Source organism: Ceratotherium simum, chromosome 3 (assembly GCF_057802395.1).
Source record: "Ceratotherium simum simum isolate JZ-2026a chromosome 3, ASM5780239v1, whole genome shotgun sequence".
Classification (NCBI taxonomy): domain Eukaryota; kingdom Metazoa; phylum Chordata; class Mammalia; order Perissodactyla; family Rhinocerotidae; genus Ceratotherium; species Ceratotherium simum.
The window spans coordinates 31,598,446-31,616,406 of record NC_141902.1 but is presented as its reverse complement, the minus strand read 5'-3'; the positions used below and the strand labels follow the sequence as shown (position 1 = coordinate 31,616,406).

General features: G+C 40.2%; 1 protein-coding gene across 1 annotated transcript in view; it reads left to right on the top strand.

The window, feature by feature from the left end:
• The window catches only part of RYR3 (ryanodine receptor 3), a 269,878-nt gene that overhangs the window by 107,521 nt on the left and 144,396 nt on the right, over positions 1–17,961 (top strand). The window contains 2 exon segments of the mRNA XM_087429068.1: positions 1,872–1,974; positions 2,789–2,926. Coding sequence (XP_087285194.1) covers positions 1,872–1,974; positions 2,789–2,926 — 241 coding nt within the window.

The following is a 17,961-nucleotide window of genomic DNA, read 5'->3' as shown; positions in this document are numbered from 1 at the left end:
GATATAATTACATAATTTGGCATTGTGGAACAATACAAAAGTTACTTTTCCAACTTGTTTTATGAACATTATTTTATGACAAACAGTACCTCTACCTACTTCCAAAGACGGGTTTGCAGTAAAAGCTTTGAATAAGGATCTTCCTAACAATACTAAATAAGGTTCATGATTTAATAAAAGAGATTGCAAAATTTTTTAACCTAGAATCCTAAGCAGAAAGAGAAAATATCCCTTCACCTGGTGTTTGGGTTACCCTGCCTACAGCAGCAAAATGGACAAGATTACGTCTAGTTGTTGCTTCAGTCCCTCCCAGTGTTCACTAACCTGGGGTCATAAGTCTGCGGGAAGAATTCAGACAGCCAGGAATCTGAATGGGAAATGAATAACAGCTTTATTTTCACACTTTTCATTAACCTTTGATAACATTTTTTTCAAGTATTGATGTTGGCAGCAAAGCAAGTACCTGCCTTTATTAAAAACATAAATTACACAGTTTTTCATATCACAACAGTGATTATAATATCTTGAAACATCATTTACGTTCATCACCACTTCAAGATTACAGTGGATGTGAGACCTGCCACTAGATCTTTTTGTCCAATGAGTTAATAAACAAGTACGTTATGTTACTATATCACAAATTTGTTTTATGATCTTGATAACTGAATTTCAATACAATTGTTTCTCTGAGTAATCCCATATATTTTATTTTATGTTTTTAAAATATTAATTTGAGAACCAATCTGTGGGTTTGACCAGACCATCAGAGTGGTCCATGGCACAAAAACAGTTAAGAATCTTGGAGACAAAATTGTAAAGGAAAAGATAATATTTTGACTGCAAAACACAAAACCTTCATGTCGAAAAAAAATCCTATAAAGAAAATTAAAAGCTCACTAAAAACTGGGAAATATATTTGGAGTATATGTTACAAAGAGTTAATAATCTAGAGATGTGCAAAGTACTCACCAATTAATTTTTTTAAAGATAACTACCCAACAGAAAAATAGAGGAAGATCATGGATGGGAAATTTATAAAATATGAAATAAAAGTGGACCTTATGTGTGGAAAAACACCCTCACCAATTAAATGCAAATTAAAGCAATAGGGATATGACATTTTTCACCCGTTAAATTGGAAAATACTTGAAAATGTGTTAACTCCCATTACCGTAATGAAGATGGCAAAGTAATACACACTGTTGTATAAATTTGGTAATAATGCAAATTGTTGTGAGCTTTCTGGAGGGCAATTCGGCAATTCATATCAAAAGCCATTAAAATGTACAAACCTTTTGATCCAGTCATTTTGCTTCTAGGAGTTTATCCTAAGAAAATGATCAGAGATGTGAACAAAAATTGTCTAAAAGGAAATTCAAACCAACTTGATTTATAAAAATAAAAAATGAAAACAACTTAAATTAGTGATCTGTTATGATATATTTTACTTAAATTGCTATTCATCCATATGATAAAAGGCAATGCACACATTAAAAATCAGGTTAAGCAAATGCTCAAAATAAATTGTCAAGTGGAAAAATCAGGTTTCAAAAAACTTTGGCTCGAGTATGATCTTAATCTGCGTACATAGAGACTGGAAGATATTAAGTAAATATTAACAGTGGTTATCTTTGAGTGGTGAGATCTCAGTAAATTTTCTTCTTAGGTTGTCTCTAAATTTTGTGCAATTAATAAATTACCTTCATAATCAGAAAAAAAGTAAAAGCTACTTTTAAATGTTGGCCATCTTTACAAAAAAGATTGAGCTAAATAAAATTTGCAAAGAATGATAGGTGTCTGTCTAAGGCAGGATCTGAGTTCTTCTGACCCACATTGAAAACCAACCAGCCATTCTTCTTTGTCCCTCAAAGATCAACATGCTTCTTAACTTTCAACTGGGAGAGAACTGCCCCTGCCCAGAAGAGATCCGGGAGGAGCTCTATGACTTCCATGAGGACCTTCTCATTCACTGTGGTGAGCCTCCCCGATAAAAGCTTTATCAACAACATGTCTACTCCTGATTCCTTCTTTAGAAGTTGGTAGGGGGTTGGGAAGTTAGTTTTCTATTTAAAATTACAATACTAATTCTTCAGGAAATGATTCTCTCCAAACTATTTGGGCCAGAGAAGAAGTAGGAAATAATCCTCACGTAATATATGACTGAAATTCCTTCTATCTAGAAGCAATTTTGCTGAGGTATAAGAGTAGGAACTGGGTCTCTGAGGAAGGAAAGAAAATAAATGATCCTTATATAAACCTCCCCCAGCTTACTTAAAGTTAGATAGTTGGGACTTTCCTCCTGACTGAGCCTAGATTCTGATCCTCTTTGCTTTTTAGCTTTTAAGTGATGTAAGTATGGTAACTTCTGCCCTTAGGGATTCTAAGCCAGCAATCCCTACTTTGATGTGTATCTGCTGGTTTTGAGTGGCTCTCAGCCTTCGTGCTGCTTGTACAGGGTGAATTGAGTAACATATGGATAAGAGATGATCTTTTCATTTGAAGTAATTCAATGTTAACTCTTTCTTTGTAGAGACTCTAGAGCCCATTTTGGATATAGTTTTGGGAAAGTTAAGTCTTGGGCTTGAAATTGCTTCATGTTCTTGTACACAAGAAATCATCTTTTTAAAAAACTTGCCAAAACACATTAGGTAGATAAATATTTATGGGAGGCTGCCTATGGTATGTTTAGAAAGTTCCAGAAGAGTGGGGAGCAGTCTTTTATGTTCTTTCAATCATAGGTGGTTTCTTGTATTGTTTGAGGTTTTCACTCCATTCTGTGACTTGCTAGGGGTTCCCCTGGAGGAAGAGGAAGAGGAGGAGGAAGACACCTCCTGGACTGGAAAACTCTGTGCCTTGGTGTATAAAATCAAAGGCCCTCCCAAGCCAGAGAAGGAGCAGCCGACGGAGGAGGAAGAGAGATGCCCTAGTAAGTGACAGTGCCTTTCAATCACAATACTCCCAACGCGGTGCTCTTCTAAGATTAATTAAGGTAATTGGCTTTCTAACAAATACTGTAAGATAGAGATGGGCTGCTTAGCTTCAAAGGAAGCATCTGGGCATTCTCTCATAATTGGTGGTAGTTATTGTTATATATTTGGGGCTATGCTTTTCTTCTGACTTAAGGAACTTACTTTCGGAATCTTCTGAAACCTAAGAGATTGTTTGGGTCTGCTTTTGTCTGTCTACTTAAAAATGCCTGTAAACAGGTTTCTGTTCTTCTTTCTCTTATGTTTCCATAGTCTTCCTCTTCTAACAATTGTTTCTGTCACTTTTGTTTGTGGTTCCTTAGCTTTGAAAATTGCCCCAGTAAGGAAATAAAAGGGGAGCAAAGGAAGTAGGATGTAGGGTTTGGGGGATTATTTTTGGGTTTTGGCCATGATTTTCATAATGTTGCATCTTAGAAAACTTTGACCTTCTATTTTTCAACATTCCCGAACCCTGTCCAAATTCATTTCTCTAATCTTTATAGCATAGATGATTCCTACCATTTTTACCCATGTTGAAACAAGATCATAATTTTCTCTACAAGGCAGTTTACTATCCATAAACCATTAATATTTCAAGAGGAAGATTGTCTACATATTATATACGATCAGTCTGCTCTTTAGTACCAGATTCTGCAAATATTTCATTTGTCTAAAGAAGAATTTCCCAGGTTATAGTTGCCTTTTATCTTGTTCCCTGTTCCTATCCATCTTAGAACATGCTCTCCAATCATAGACTAGAGCAATAGACTGTCAAGATATGATCGGTTTGTCTGAAAACACTGCTTTGGGGTTCATACGTCTTATTGCCCTTTATATTGACCTTCCATCTTTGTCAGAATGTCTCTGAAGGGAAAAACTCCTCACCATTTATCAGCAGAAGTGTGGAAGCCTCTGGGAGAATGTATGGCGTACGTGGCAGCAGTTGTACTGGCAACCCTTGATCAGTCCTGTCCGTCACCATGGAAAGGGTGGGTCTTTGGTGAGGACATGCCAACAGGATTCAAAGCCACAAAAAAGTGAGTTTAGACTCCCTTTGTGGTTACTGCCCAAGCAGAACAAAAATAGACTGAGCTGACCCATATTACCTGCTGAGAGTCTATTTTGAAAGTAGATGCTTCCTTCTTACCTTCTTTCTAACAGAATATGTCATGGCTAGGGGTCCTACAAGGTGACCATTTCATGTTAGGTAAACGGAGTCAGTCAGATTCAATCACTTGGCTCTGTGAAGTCTCCCTAACGCTCAGAATGGTGTTCAGGCTCCCAGGATTGCAGTTTTTAGCACAGCTACTTTGGCCGCAGGCAGAAAGACCACATTCTGTCTGTTCTGGTAGAACGTGCAAACCTGAAAGGCCACCTCAGGATGAGACTCCTTGTCTTCACCCCATGCTGCATCCCTTCCACAAGCAGAATTATGAGAGGTTCGAGCTTTGTGTCCTAAGTCTATCCTGGAGTCCCAGAAGAAGAAATAGAAGGTGGTCCCTCGTGTCTGGTTGTCAGCATATGGGTTCTCAGCCAAATGTTCCAGAGACATAAAGCTCTTCACTCAGGGTTGACATTTTAAGAGGAAATCTTGGGAATGGTTGAACTGCCATACCTCTAAAATTGTTTTTAACTTGATCAAATGGAAACAATGTTTCTGAGTACATAGCCAGTTGCAATAAAGGGGTCAAATCCTTTAAAATATTGGTAATTTTGTCTATGTTATTGCTTGTTTGATTTCTCTTACCCTTGCATTTGATAAAATATTAAAAGTATAGATGATGAGAATAATATGCTATAGTGAATTGACAGTTTACCAAAGACTTTACATATATTAGTTGACTGCTTTTAGTTTTTTTCACTCCTCCGTTGTGTGGTTGATGAAAATAGGACTCAGAAGAATTAAGGGATACTTGTTCATTCATTTATTCTTTCCACCCTACCTGGTTCCAGAAAAATTTCAGGGTGACTGGATGTCCCCAGCCCAAGGTAACCGAGATGAGTAAAGCTGTGACTTGATTGAGGTCTTCTGACTCTGATTCCACGTTCTTTCCATTGTCCTGTGAAGCTTGCCAAAGAATTTATCAGTGTATACAGCATGAGCCCCCAACATAAATATTACATACAGAATGGCTTTTTAAAACCATCATCTTTTTATCTTGCTTACTACATCTGTGAGGTAACCCACTCCTGTGACTTATTGTTATAGGTAGGAAGTCTGAACCCAATAGAAGTCAAACTCTTAACATCAAAAAGTTGATCAACCCAAGGATCTAGACTCAGAGTTTTCAGGGTAGGTGGTGCAATTTCTCCTGTATGAGCCGTTGGTGTTGGCCAGATAACCTGCAGGGGAGCCTCAACTTTTCTAGGGAAGAGAAAACCACAGTGACCTGAAACTCATGAGTATCCTGCTAGCTGACTCCATGTTACAGGGATTTGCCTAAACTTACTCCAAGCCATATTGTCAATGACAGCTGTTACAATCTTATCAAAAGATCATATGATGATGAAGAGGTAAACAAATCTAATAATAGCAACTCACTATATTAAGTCACATTTCTTTTTAATATCCCAATCCAGCAAATTCCTTAGAAAATCTTGCACCTGTTAGTTCTAGGCCAGTGCTTCTCACACCTACAGTTTAAGCAGGGTTTCCTTGAATATAATCTGTAGCCACTGAGTTATTCCTCCAGAAGAAGCCAACCAGCTATTTCTGCTAAATTCTAAAATTAACAAAATGAAAATCACCTGTCACTTTACAGATCCAAAGTGGCACATGCCTGATCTCTGTCATTCGCTGAATGCTTTCCCCATGGGAGATTTTTTCATCATCTTCTCTCTACGAAGAAAGCTGCTATTTGTGTCAGCTCTTGCCCATTCACTGAATGGCCTAAGAGCCCTAGATCAAAATTCTCCCCCACATAAATGCTGCAGTTTTTAATGCTGAGGAGGGAAAAAAGTCTACTGTTCACCACCAAAATAAGTCCTGGGCCCCAACACAAATACTCACACACAAAGTAAAAGAACTTAGCAGTAGGTACATCTGTAGTGCTCAGGCAATATTTCTGAGGCTCTTTAAATTCTCTCCGAGCAGCCTCTTTCCAAGACACACACACACATACACACACACACACAGATGCCTCCTCCATAAAGTCTTTCTTTCAACCTCATCCTCCTTCCCCTGCCATATTGTGGAATTTCTAACTGGGTACGTGTGACTTGCCACCTTATGTGGGGTATCTATGGACATGTTTGTTTTCCTTACTGGGACTTAGTGCTGGGACCACATCTTACTTGTTTCCACGTTCGGATCATGGCACAAATCTTTTTGACCTCCAGTGCATGTTAGTCATTTGAGGTTCACAAAGATGAAGTAAAGAAGAACCTTACAGACAAAGGAAGAAATGAGTGTGGACAGGCAACTCAATATAATCATGAGGTCAGAGGTGCTATAATAAAAGTGCAGATGAAATACAGTAGGTGGCCAGAGGAGGGAATTGGGAAAGCGTCCATGAAGAATGTAGATGGGTAGATACAATAAGAAGGGAGAAGTATTTTTGATGAAAAGAGCTGCTTCCACAAAGGCCCAAAGGCAGAAAATCTCATACTCCAGGAGTGGCAAGGCACTGAAATTGGCTGAATTATGAGAAGAATAGAGTGGGGCAGAGTGGCAAGGTAGGGAAGTGTTAGAACAGAGTGTCTTGAAAAGTCCAGTGTTAATCTGTATTTGGTCTTAGAGTGTGATGTATTGTTGTGCCCATGTATTTAATACTGCTTGGCCTTATGGTGGCAGGGAGGGTGGGGTTCACACTTACACAATACCCAATGTGCCCTAAGCATTGTCTTAAGCACTCCTATAAGTATCACCTCCATTTAATTCTCACAACAACAATATGCGATAGACAGTTTTATTCCCATTTGACAATGGAAGAAACTCAAGTAAAGACAGATTAAGTAACTTTCCAAAGTCACACAGTGGTGGCATTAAAGTTCAAACCTTTGTCCTCCTGAGTCTAATTCCCATCCATATTATTTATACAATAATGTCCTGCCCTCTGTAGATAGTGGCTATGGAAGTTTCTTGAGGACTAAATTATTCATTTACTCAAGAATGCTGAGGTAGGTATGAGCACAGGCATTTAAAGTTAGGCCGCCTGGTCTTACAGTCTTGCCTTGCCACATAAAATCTGTGAGACTGAGCATGTGACAGCTTCTCTGTGCCTCAGTTTCTTCGTCTGTAAAATGGACATGGCATTAATACTTACCTTATTTGGTTGATGTGAGGATCAAATTAGTTTATATATGCTAAGTGCTTAAAAGTGTGCCTGGCACAGAGCAAGCACTTAATTTTAACTCTTTTTGGCTATTAACATGTTTGTTGATCACCTCCATATCTCGGGCACTGTCCTAGGCAGCAGTCAGTTCTGTTTTAGCGAGATAACAACCCAAAGGACTGCAGGGGGACACGTTGGAGGTGTGGAGACCCACTGGGACGTCCCTGCCGTGCTCTAGAGGAGAGGTTCTGAGGACTTGAATGAGGGTGGTGTCATAGGCAGGATAATGGCCTCTGAAGATACCCATGTCCTAATCCCTGGATTCTACAAATATGTTAGGTTAAATGGCGAAGGGAAATTTAGATTTCAGATGGAATTGAGGTTGCTGGTCAGCTGACTTTAAGATAGGGAAATCTCCTGGATTACTAAGTGGACCCAGAGTAATCACAAGAGCGAAAGTGATCAGTGAAAGAAGGTGGCAGAAGAGAGCCAGAGCACTGGGGCATGGGAAGTCATGGCTCAAGTTTCCTAGAGGAAGGGGACCGTAAGCCAAGGAATGCAGGAAGCTTCTAGAGGCTAGAGCTCTGGGGTTAGCCCAGGTCTGGGTCAGACTTCTCATGTCCAGAACTGTAAGGAAATAAATGTGTGTTGTTTTTCCACTAAGTTTTTGGTGATGTGTCACAGTAGCAATAAAAATCTAATACAGACATTAACAGCAAAAAGTGAATTCCAGCTGTCAGACACATTATAAAGGTAGAGCTGGCATCTCTTGGCAACCACTTAGAAGTGTGAGGAAGAGGAAGCTGTTACAGATGGTCTTTACGGATTCATGAGAGGTGGGTGTTAACACACATAGAGTGGAGGGGCAGAGCTTTACTTTTATTTAGCTCCATAGAAATCGCAAGATTTTCCACACCTAGTCTCATTTGCCTAGAGAGCCTGCGTGGCAGACAAAATAGGCATCATTAGCTGTAGCTTAGAGAGGAGGAAACGGAGAATCTGAGATAGTTAGCTGCTTGCCCACCTGATGGATGGCAAAGCGGGGATCAGAACTCATTCTGATTATCAGTGGCTCCCGGTCCAGTGCTTCACAGCAATAGATATATAACACGTATCCCGCATCTGTTGGATCAGTCAGGGTCTGGCCTGCCCGTTGGCAGCCTGGCTTTTAGTGATGGAAAAGAGAATTTGGTTGTCAGAGGAGAGGAACTACTAGTTGGTGTCAGATACTCTACTAGAGGCTTCACATCACCTCATCTACTGTTATCCTCACAGCAAACAACCGGATATAGTGACAGCCAGGTTCCCATTTTGTACACTAGGCAACTAAGCCTGAGAGAAGAAAAATAATTTGGACGAGATTCTTGCAACAAGTAAGAAAGCAGCCAAGATTGGACTCATGCTCCATATCCAGGGCCCATGCTCTTTCAGAAGTGTGCAGGGATGGCTGGGAGGGGAGCAGGGGTGGAGGGAGAGGATAGGGAAGCACAGATACTGAGGACACTTGGCCGCTGGCTTGCCTCATAATCGGTTTATGCTCCATGCTGAATAGACATAGAAACTAAAATAAAAGCAGTCAGATTACTTTCCCAGCAGAGTAAAGACAGAAACCTCAGGCCCCTGAGTCCTTTGCAATCGCATCTCTGTTCCATCTTCATTTCAAGGATTTCCTTCCCTAACACAGCAGCAACATCATCTGTTCTCGCTGCTGTTTTCCCCGTTGTCATCATCGGTCTTTAATCGCTTGAATGTTTTTGAGAAAGTGATTATGAGGCTGGTTAACTGATTTCAAAAACAACAGGCTAATTATCTCCATATGATGGATGAGACCCCAGGGGGCTACGGAGATGGACTGGCAGAATCTGGCCGCAGCGCCCAAGTGCAGTTTTGCCAGTGTTTTGCAGGGCTGCCTCTGATGGTTAGTGGTGTCTGCTGGCTGGGAAACAGTTGTGGGATGATGCAGTTTGCCGCCATACTTGTTTCCACCCTCACAGATAGGGAGGCTCTGGCCAAGGTAGAAAACCACTGAGGGAGGGAAATTTAGAAATGGATTTAGCAGAAAAATCCGCTGCCACACAACTGTCCACGCACAGAGTAAGAGCCAAGATCAAGGGCAGCCCAGCCAGCCTGACTGGAGCGGTTTGTGGGGTCCACGCCAATTGTGGATAGAGGCAGGTGTCTCCGTCTCCAATGCTCCTTCTCCTGTACAGCACTCACTCCCACAGTTGCCTCGGCAGCCCACCTATTTATAGGAAATTTGTATGCTTATTAAATTGAACTATTTCTTTGCCTAAAAAAAAAAAAAGGTAAGAATCGGGCTAATAATGGCCAGCATTGTTGGGGAAACACGCTTCCTACCACGTCTGTCTTTTCTATTCTTACATGGTAGTTGTGAGGATTAGATGATAATTCAGGTACGGGGTTAGCACGGGGTCTGACACACGGGAAGCCCTTAGTAAACATTGGCTACTATTATTGTAATGAGAAGTAGAATATTCTAGCAAGCAGCTTGAACTTTTACCCTTATTCCCCAGCCAATGAAGCCACTAGAGAAGGAAATAAGTGTACACGTCCAAAAATTAAATAGAGAGCCGGGATGAATGAGAGCTGGCTGCCTTCTTAAATGTTCAGCTGCTTGCTGCGAAGCCTGGGGCTGGCCTGCCACCATCGCACGCCTCTCGGGTCTGACAGCCAGTGCCTGTTCGTTGGGCCCTGATGACACATGGTAAACGGAGCCATGACACCCAGGAACAGTGCTCCAAATTGTCTTCCCAGGCTTTTTCTTTCAGTTTTCAAAGCCTTGTAACCTTGTTCTCAGTGATCCCGACAGCATCCTTGTTCCCGTGAAATGAAGCAAAAAAGGTACCAACTGCACAGCCTGAGCCAGAGAGGCACCAGGAAAGCACAGAGAAGTTAGTGTGATGAATTTTCCAGGTCTCCTTGGACTTGATGGGTTTAACTTTCTGCCTGACCTTCTCTGCTAGGAAAGTGTAGGTATTTGGCCACTTTGTAATACAGACCAGACCTTCAGCCCAGAGGAAGCCCTGGGCATGGAGGGCATGAGGCCTTCCCCAGTAAATCTTCCCCGCTAAATCTAGGGGGTGTTACTGTGCCATGTGACCCCTGACATGGGAAGGGCTCCACCAGCAATCAGGACAGTCATCAAAAAGGCCATCAAGTTGCCACCTCATCTCCTCGACATAAGTAATCAGCGGTGTGTGGCGATGCTTTGATAATGGCTACTTACCGTGGTCAGTAATCACTGGAATTTTAAGATTTGGTTTTATTTCTTCAATCTCAAGTTTTACTATTAGTAAAAGCAAGCTGGGTAACATCATGATGGGGCTGGTTGGCGTTAAAATGTGGTGGTAAAATTCTTGTTGCTCATCAGTTTAACCCAATGAAGCCATAGGTATTCATTTGCCATTTTAATAAATTAGTACAACCCTTTCAGATAGACATGGAATCCTAGAATATTAAGCCACAAGTGACTGGACTTCCAAGAAGTGAGCAGAGACACAGAGAAATAAAGCAACCTCACGAAGGTCACACAAGCGGAGCTGGAACAAAGTACTCAGCACTCTTGTCACTACCCCACATTTACATTCATTTTCTTCAACGTGAATTTTATATTGCTAACTTCATTTTATTGGTGAAGAAATCCAGGCTCTTGGAAAGTGAGTAATCTGCCCAGCTCAGAGTCTGTTAGAAAAAGAGCTAAAGCTTTATGATTTTCATGATTTATTTCTGGATCTATTTCATAGTTTATTAAGAGAGCATCTAAACAGTATAATATAAATTTAAAGCATTAATAAAGATAGCTATTTTTTTGAATTTTATGAAGCTTTTGAAAGTAAGCAGCTCTAAGATTGTAAAGTCGATGGGTTTAGATTTCAGGAGCCGAGGTTTATATCCCAGCTCTGTCATTTACTACTTGTGATGTTAGGCTAGGTTCTTAACCTCTCTATGTTTCAGTTTCCTTGTCTGTAAAATGAGAATAATAATAGTTCCTACATTGTGGGATGGGACTAGGGAGTACAAGAATTCAATAAAATAGTGCTCAGTTTAATGTTCTAGTACTTAGAAGTTTGTATACTTCTCAGCTTCTGAAGTGAGAATACAAAGTATGGTCATAAGAACTTCATCTCCATATTTATCATTTCAGATGCTTTCAGTAAAGAAGAACAGAAAACCCAACTCAGGTAGAGTAGCCGATAAGGGACTTCATTGACTGGAGTACCTGGAAGTTTAGAGGTGGAGCCAGCCGCTGGGTTGAGTTAACCCAGAGAGAGTGGGCTCTGCTCACTCTCCCCAGTCATCTTGTTCCATGTCCCAGCTCTGCCCTGGAAAAGAGAGAATGGAGCAAGATGGTGGCCACAGTTCTGGGCCTCACATCCATGCACTGCAGCGTCCGAAGGAAAAACAAGAAAGTTTCTTCTGCCCTGGTATTCAAAGCAAGGATCCTGAGATCACCTTCGACTGGAGAACTTGGTCACAGGCCAAGTCATGAACCAATGAGTGTGATCTAGAAAATAAGATGTGCTGGTTGACTTAAGTCAGCAGAGCCCACCTTTGGAGCAGGGTTGAGGCAGCTTTCACTGAGGAACATGGGCCATAAGGTAGAGAGACAGATATCTGTACAAAATCAGGGTTCTGTTAAGAAGTAAGAGAGACAAATGGATGCTGGATATGTGATCAGGAATATGCCTTATGTCATGATGGTTAGCATCTTAGCATCTTTCATTTACTCAGTGGTTGGTGTTGAGATGTAGGCAGTTCTCGCCTTGAAGTTCAAAGGGAGAGTAAAGGCTGAGAAGCTACGTTATGGGAACTAGAGAGTATGCTGTCTGTGATCTGTGTACGTTACCTAATGGGCCATAGCAGTTCCCCAGTCGGTGCTCTCTGCCTTTAACATTGTTCTGGTTTGACACAAGCTCTGGGCCAGATCCAGACAGTCTTCGGTTGTGTCAGCAGCCCTGTCATTTACTCCAGTCACCTCAGCAAAAACTTAGCAAACTTGATCTCTCTCAGGTCCCAGCTTCTGTGGGCACTTCCGTAGTAGCCTGCTCACCAAGACTCTTCAGTCTGGTTTGTAGCTTCGGGAAAGGAGTCAAATATCCTCAACCTAGGACTTTCTATCAGTGGGAGTGTACTAGTTTCCTCTTGCTGCTGTAACAAATTACCACAAACTTAGTGGCTTAAAACAACATAAACTTATTATCACCCAGTTCTGGAGGTCACAAGTCTAAAATGGGTTAGTAGCATTGCATTCCTTCTGGAAGCTCTAGGAGAGAATCCGTTTCCTACCTTTCCAGATTCTAAAGGCCTCCTGCATTCTTTGACTAGTGGCCCCTTCTAGCAATGGTACCAGTCTGATCTCTGCTTCTGTCATCGCATCTCTCTGACTCTGACCCTCTTGCCTCCCTCTGGTAAGGACCCTAGTGATTACATTGAGCCCACCCAGATAATCCAGGATAATCTCCCCATCTCAAGATCCTTAACTGAATCACATATGCCAAGTGTCTTTCCCATGTAAGGTAACGTATTCACGGGTTCTGAGAATTAGGAGGTGAACATCTTTTCGGGATCCGTTATTCAGCCTACTACAGGGAGGAAGAGAGCAGAGGTCAAAATATACTTGTTCTTATAGTTAGAAATGATCTGCCACCTGTTAATGTCTCCAGAGCATTTACAGCATACCACAAGCTGACTTTTTAATCACCTAAAATTTAAAAATAAGTGTACGTAATTTAGATGCACATAATTATTTTTCTTTTGCCATTGTAAGTGTGAGCATTATAAATTTCTTTCTAAGTTTAAACTAAGTACAGTGCAATTTTGTTGGTTCCCTCTCCACAATGTAATCAGAATACTTTTTCCTCCCAACTGACCCCAATTTAAGAACACACTCACAGAAAAACAACACCAGCGTAGGTTTAGAATCTGGGAGCTGTAGGGATTTGCTTTGCCAGTGGCCAACATCTGCTCTTTGATAATAAGCATGCACTTCCTTGCATGATGGCTGCTTGGACTGTGATCTAAATTTAGAGATGAAAAGAAAAGATTCTTTCCAGACCCCTGCAGCCTAAAAATTTAAATCTGCACCATGAAAATACATGACCTTTCTCTTCTCGTAGTTGGCATTGCAAAGCTGGTAATTTGACCATTTAAAAAAGAGTTCTACAAAATAGGGTGGGTGATTCTAGAGAATTTTCTTGTAAGGTTTACAGAATAGTGGGAGTTCTGAGGTCCTATAGCAGGTTACAAAGTGACAAATAAGTAATACCTGGGCTCCCAAACTGATGTACTTAGGCTGGCTCTAATTTAAAGACACTCTAGTCCTTTCTTCTTATGTGGAATGTCTGACTAGTCCAGAAATCAAGTAGTGACATAGCTATTTTTCTTTTAAAGTATCTTGTAGGCGTCAAGTCTCCCTAAACAATACAGTGCCTTAGAAATATTTCCACTTTGAGTTAGCCTGAACAATCATTTAAAATGTAATTACTAGATCATATGTTTGATATAATTGCCTAAATATGACTATCCCTAATTACACTAATTGCAAAAGTGAAGTGAGTTAGAATGTTAATAATAATTTCATAAGTGAACATTTATAATTATCAAGGAAACCACATGTACGTGACTAGCTTCCCTAAGGCATTCTGTTTCGTAGGATTTGTTACTTTCTCCTCAGAAAATAAGTGCTTGGTTACATGTCTTTCTTTCCTACTTTTTCCTTTTCAAAAAGAACACTATAGCTTTTTTAAAATCCCAAGAGTTGAATCATCTAGTGCACTTGACCAGGCCTTCTTGAAAAAGGTATTTCAGTGGATAAAAATCCTAGAGTTGCAACAGAGACCATGGAAGCAACTTCACATACAAGTGGTGGAGGTTCAGATTTAGTAATCAGGAGTGTGTATATGTGTGTGTGTGTGAGTAAAAGAGAGTAAGATGGGGCTGTACGTTGTGGCAAACGGTAGATTTAAACTTTCCACCTCACTACCTTTCTCCTGGAGTCTGTCCCCTTTCAGGAGTTGTGTTTCTTATAAATACTGAGTGTTTTTTTAGTCACTAAAGGGCAGCCTTTCCAATGAGTTTAGAAAAGCAACAGGAATGAAATCAGTATTTGGTTGTAACCGTTCTTAATGTATCTTTCTCTCTTTGGTTAAGAAAGACGTTCAAATATATCTTGAGATTTGACTCCCTCTGCTTTTTTGAAAATCCTACCAAAATTGTCAGCATTCCTCCACTGATACCAGAAAGGAAATAAAAGTATTTACTACAGAAACTACTTTTGTGAGCCATCTTTTGAAGGAAAATGGGCTCCAGAACAGTCACAGCAAAGAGTAATGTCTTTTCCATCAGATTATTTCATACATCCCTTGGAAGGCCCCTCTTAACTTCAGGATAGAGCTTCTTCCTCCGTGCTGCTTTAGTCTCCATGTAATGTGGGCCTATTCTAGAAATATGAAGAACTTGAGATAAAAGGACCCATTGGGGAAAAAAGTAAGAGAGGAACATCTGATTATTTTTCTTCTCTAATTTCTCTTGAATGTGTGTATTGCTATAGAATTTGTGCCTTCTTATGTGCCTTATTTTCTAAATGTCTTGGACAACACAGTTCTACTAATTATTTGACACTTGATTTCTCATTAAATGCTTCACATGTATGTATTTCATTTCCCCAACTACGCTACTGTGGGTAATAATTGTGTTTTGAAATAGTTTAATATAGAGTATCTAAGTCAATATTGGGCACTTAACAGAAAATACTGTTTGATTAATAAGCTAATTTGAGAGTAACACAAATGGGGGTAACTCAGCTACTAAGATGAGGACAGGCAGAAACTTGTGAATGAGATGTGTCCTCGATACACGTTGCCTCCAGAGCAAAGCCTGCTGTAGTTGACAGCCCTGGTTTCCAGTATTAATGAGAGTAAAGTCATTGCTGAAGGGTCAGCTAATGTCCGGGGCAAAGAATTAAGTGCCTCCCTCTCCAGCCTGCCGCCCACTTTTCACTGTGTGCCACATCGTACTAGCTGCAGAGCAAGCTAAAGAAGGCCTCGCAGCCTCAGTGTAAAAGATATCCTTGCTCTGAAGATGACTGATCTTAAACCCAAATTGAAGAGAGAAGCATTTAGGGCCCTTCAGGCTGGCAGGGAGCCCTTTGGTGATGGATGAATAGTGGCGGGGGCCCTTGCTGACTGCCAGGATCCAATTTTCAAAATAATGATACTTTAATCCTCACTTTATGTCTCAATGTGAGCTGTCTTACTCTTCGTATACTCACATTTAATCTACCTCCCATCCAGAAACAAACATAGAAAGCTTCCTAAGCTGCAGTTTTCAAGGTTCAGGTCTCAGCTACTTAATTAGAATCACACAACCGAGTGGAACAGGGCTTCATTTTAGCTGGAGGGAAAGCTTTGTTTCCAATCATGGCCATCAACTGAACATAGGCCCTTGATATAGATCAGTGATTCTCAAACTTTTTGGTCTTGAGACCCCTTTGTGCGTCTTAAAAGTTATCAAGGACGCCAAAAAGCTTTAGTTTATATGGATTATATCTATCACATTAGATGTTTAAAACTGAATTAGAACTAGAATTTAAAACTGAGGAATTTTTTAAATATTTGTTAATTCATTTAAAAGTAATAAAACCTCATTACATGTTACGTAAATAACATACTTCCACGAAAAATAACTCAATTTTTCAAAATAAAAAAAATTATGAGTGATATTGCTTTGCATTTTTATAGGTCTCTTATGTCTGACTTAATAGAAGATAGCTGGATTCTTATATCTGGTTAAAGATAGGACGAAAATTGGCCTCAAAGATATATAGTCGGAAAGGAGAGTAGTATTTTAATAGCCTTTTCAGATAATTGTGAGTATTCTTCTTTTGATACTATATCAAAACTCAATAAGCAGTAGTTTCTGAAAAATTAATTGCTATGTGGAATCTGAAACCATATTAAAGATATTTTTTACTTGGTTATATAAAATCCATTGGTCTATCTTACACATTGAATGGATCTTTTACCCATGAATGTTTTTGTAGCATTGTGCATCGATCATTGGGAAATTATTGGTAAACCGAATTATGCAGAGCTTCCAAATGTTGACACATTTCATTATAAAATATTTTTAAATCACCTTTGTTAATAGCAACAATTTAATCAGAAGAGCCTTTTAAGTATTGGGAAGCTGTCAAATTCACAGTGGCAGATAAACATTTTCCAAAATTCTAGTTTTCACTTGAAAGTTCGAATTTTATTACTGGCACAGACACTATCAGTTGTGTTCCTTGAAGTGACAGGCTTACTTCTTTCATTTTTAAGAAAATGTCTATCAGTTACACAAATATGATTAACCTTGATTTGCCCATCATTCTTTTAATTAAAAATGGCATTCCATGAAACAAGAGGGTTGTTCACCTCACAATTCTCACAGTCACACATGTGCTTTCCCTCATGAAGACCTCTGACTTTTGATATGTAATAGAGCACTTTAGGTATCCTTCCCTTTTTGGTCACATAGAATATTGAAAAGATATATACTTGAGTTTATTATTAATAAAATAACTTTTATATTTCCTTTAGGACATCCTTATGTGAGACTGGACATTTTCTTGGGAATGTGGCAATAGAGAACAGAGTTGGGTGCTACTGCCTTGATTCATGCTAAGGCACCAGCAATTTTACCTACCATTGCTTTTGCATCATCAGTGCCCTTATCAACACAGTGAAAAAGGCAAATAACATCTTAGAACTGTTGCGAAAATACATTTGGCCTGGCAAACTGCCAAAACGGTCTTGGGGTCCCCAAGGGTCTGTGGACCATATTTTTATAACTTCTGGTATGGAAAAGATAATAGTTAACCTTTATGAAGCCCACAATATGTACCAGACATGGTTATAGGCATTAATTATTTTAATTCTCAGATGTAAGGATATATAGAGAGCCTACCACATTCTAGAAAATGTACTCTTTTTAACCTCTCGACCCTGGTACAATGATGCTGCTCTGCTGTTGGTTCATGGGAGCTAATTAAAATCAGAGGAATTTTCAACAGCATTGCTGCCAGGGGTATAAAGCTCTATTTTCTCAGTCGCAGAGGTGTTTGGACCATTAGAAACTCATTGATTCCGCCTAGGTTTGCTTGGTGGGTGCTAGGTCTCTGGCAGATGTCAGGCCACAAAATATGCTGTGCTTTTCAGGGCTCTTGAGAATATTTCCTCCTGCTCCCTACTGATTTTCTTTCTTCTTATAGTCATTCTTTCTCTCATTTTCTGGACCTCAGTCTCATGCTTTGGGATGCTGTCCAACAAGAATGGCCTTTAGGGCCGGCCCCATGGCATGGCGGTTGAGTGCGCGCACTCCGCTGCTGGCGGCCTGGGTTCTGATCCCGGGCGCGCACCGACGCGCCGCTTCTCCGGCCATGCTGAGGCCACGTCCCACATGCAGCAGCTAGAAGGATGTGCAACTATGACATACAACTATCTACTGGGGCTTTGGGGGAAAAAAATAAATAAAATTTAAAAAAAAAAAAAAAGAATGGCCCTTAATGTCACGCCTTCCGCTGAATTACATTTGTCCATCAGTAACACAGTAATAATGAGTCTTACCTTCTCCTTTGCTCTCAGGATCTTGGGGCCACTTTTTTTTAACCTGAGCTTTACCTTGGTCACACACAGATGTTTATTTGTCCCATCTCTTAC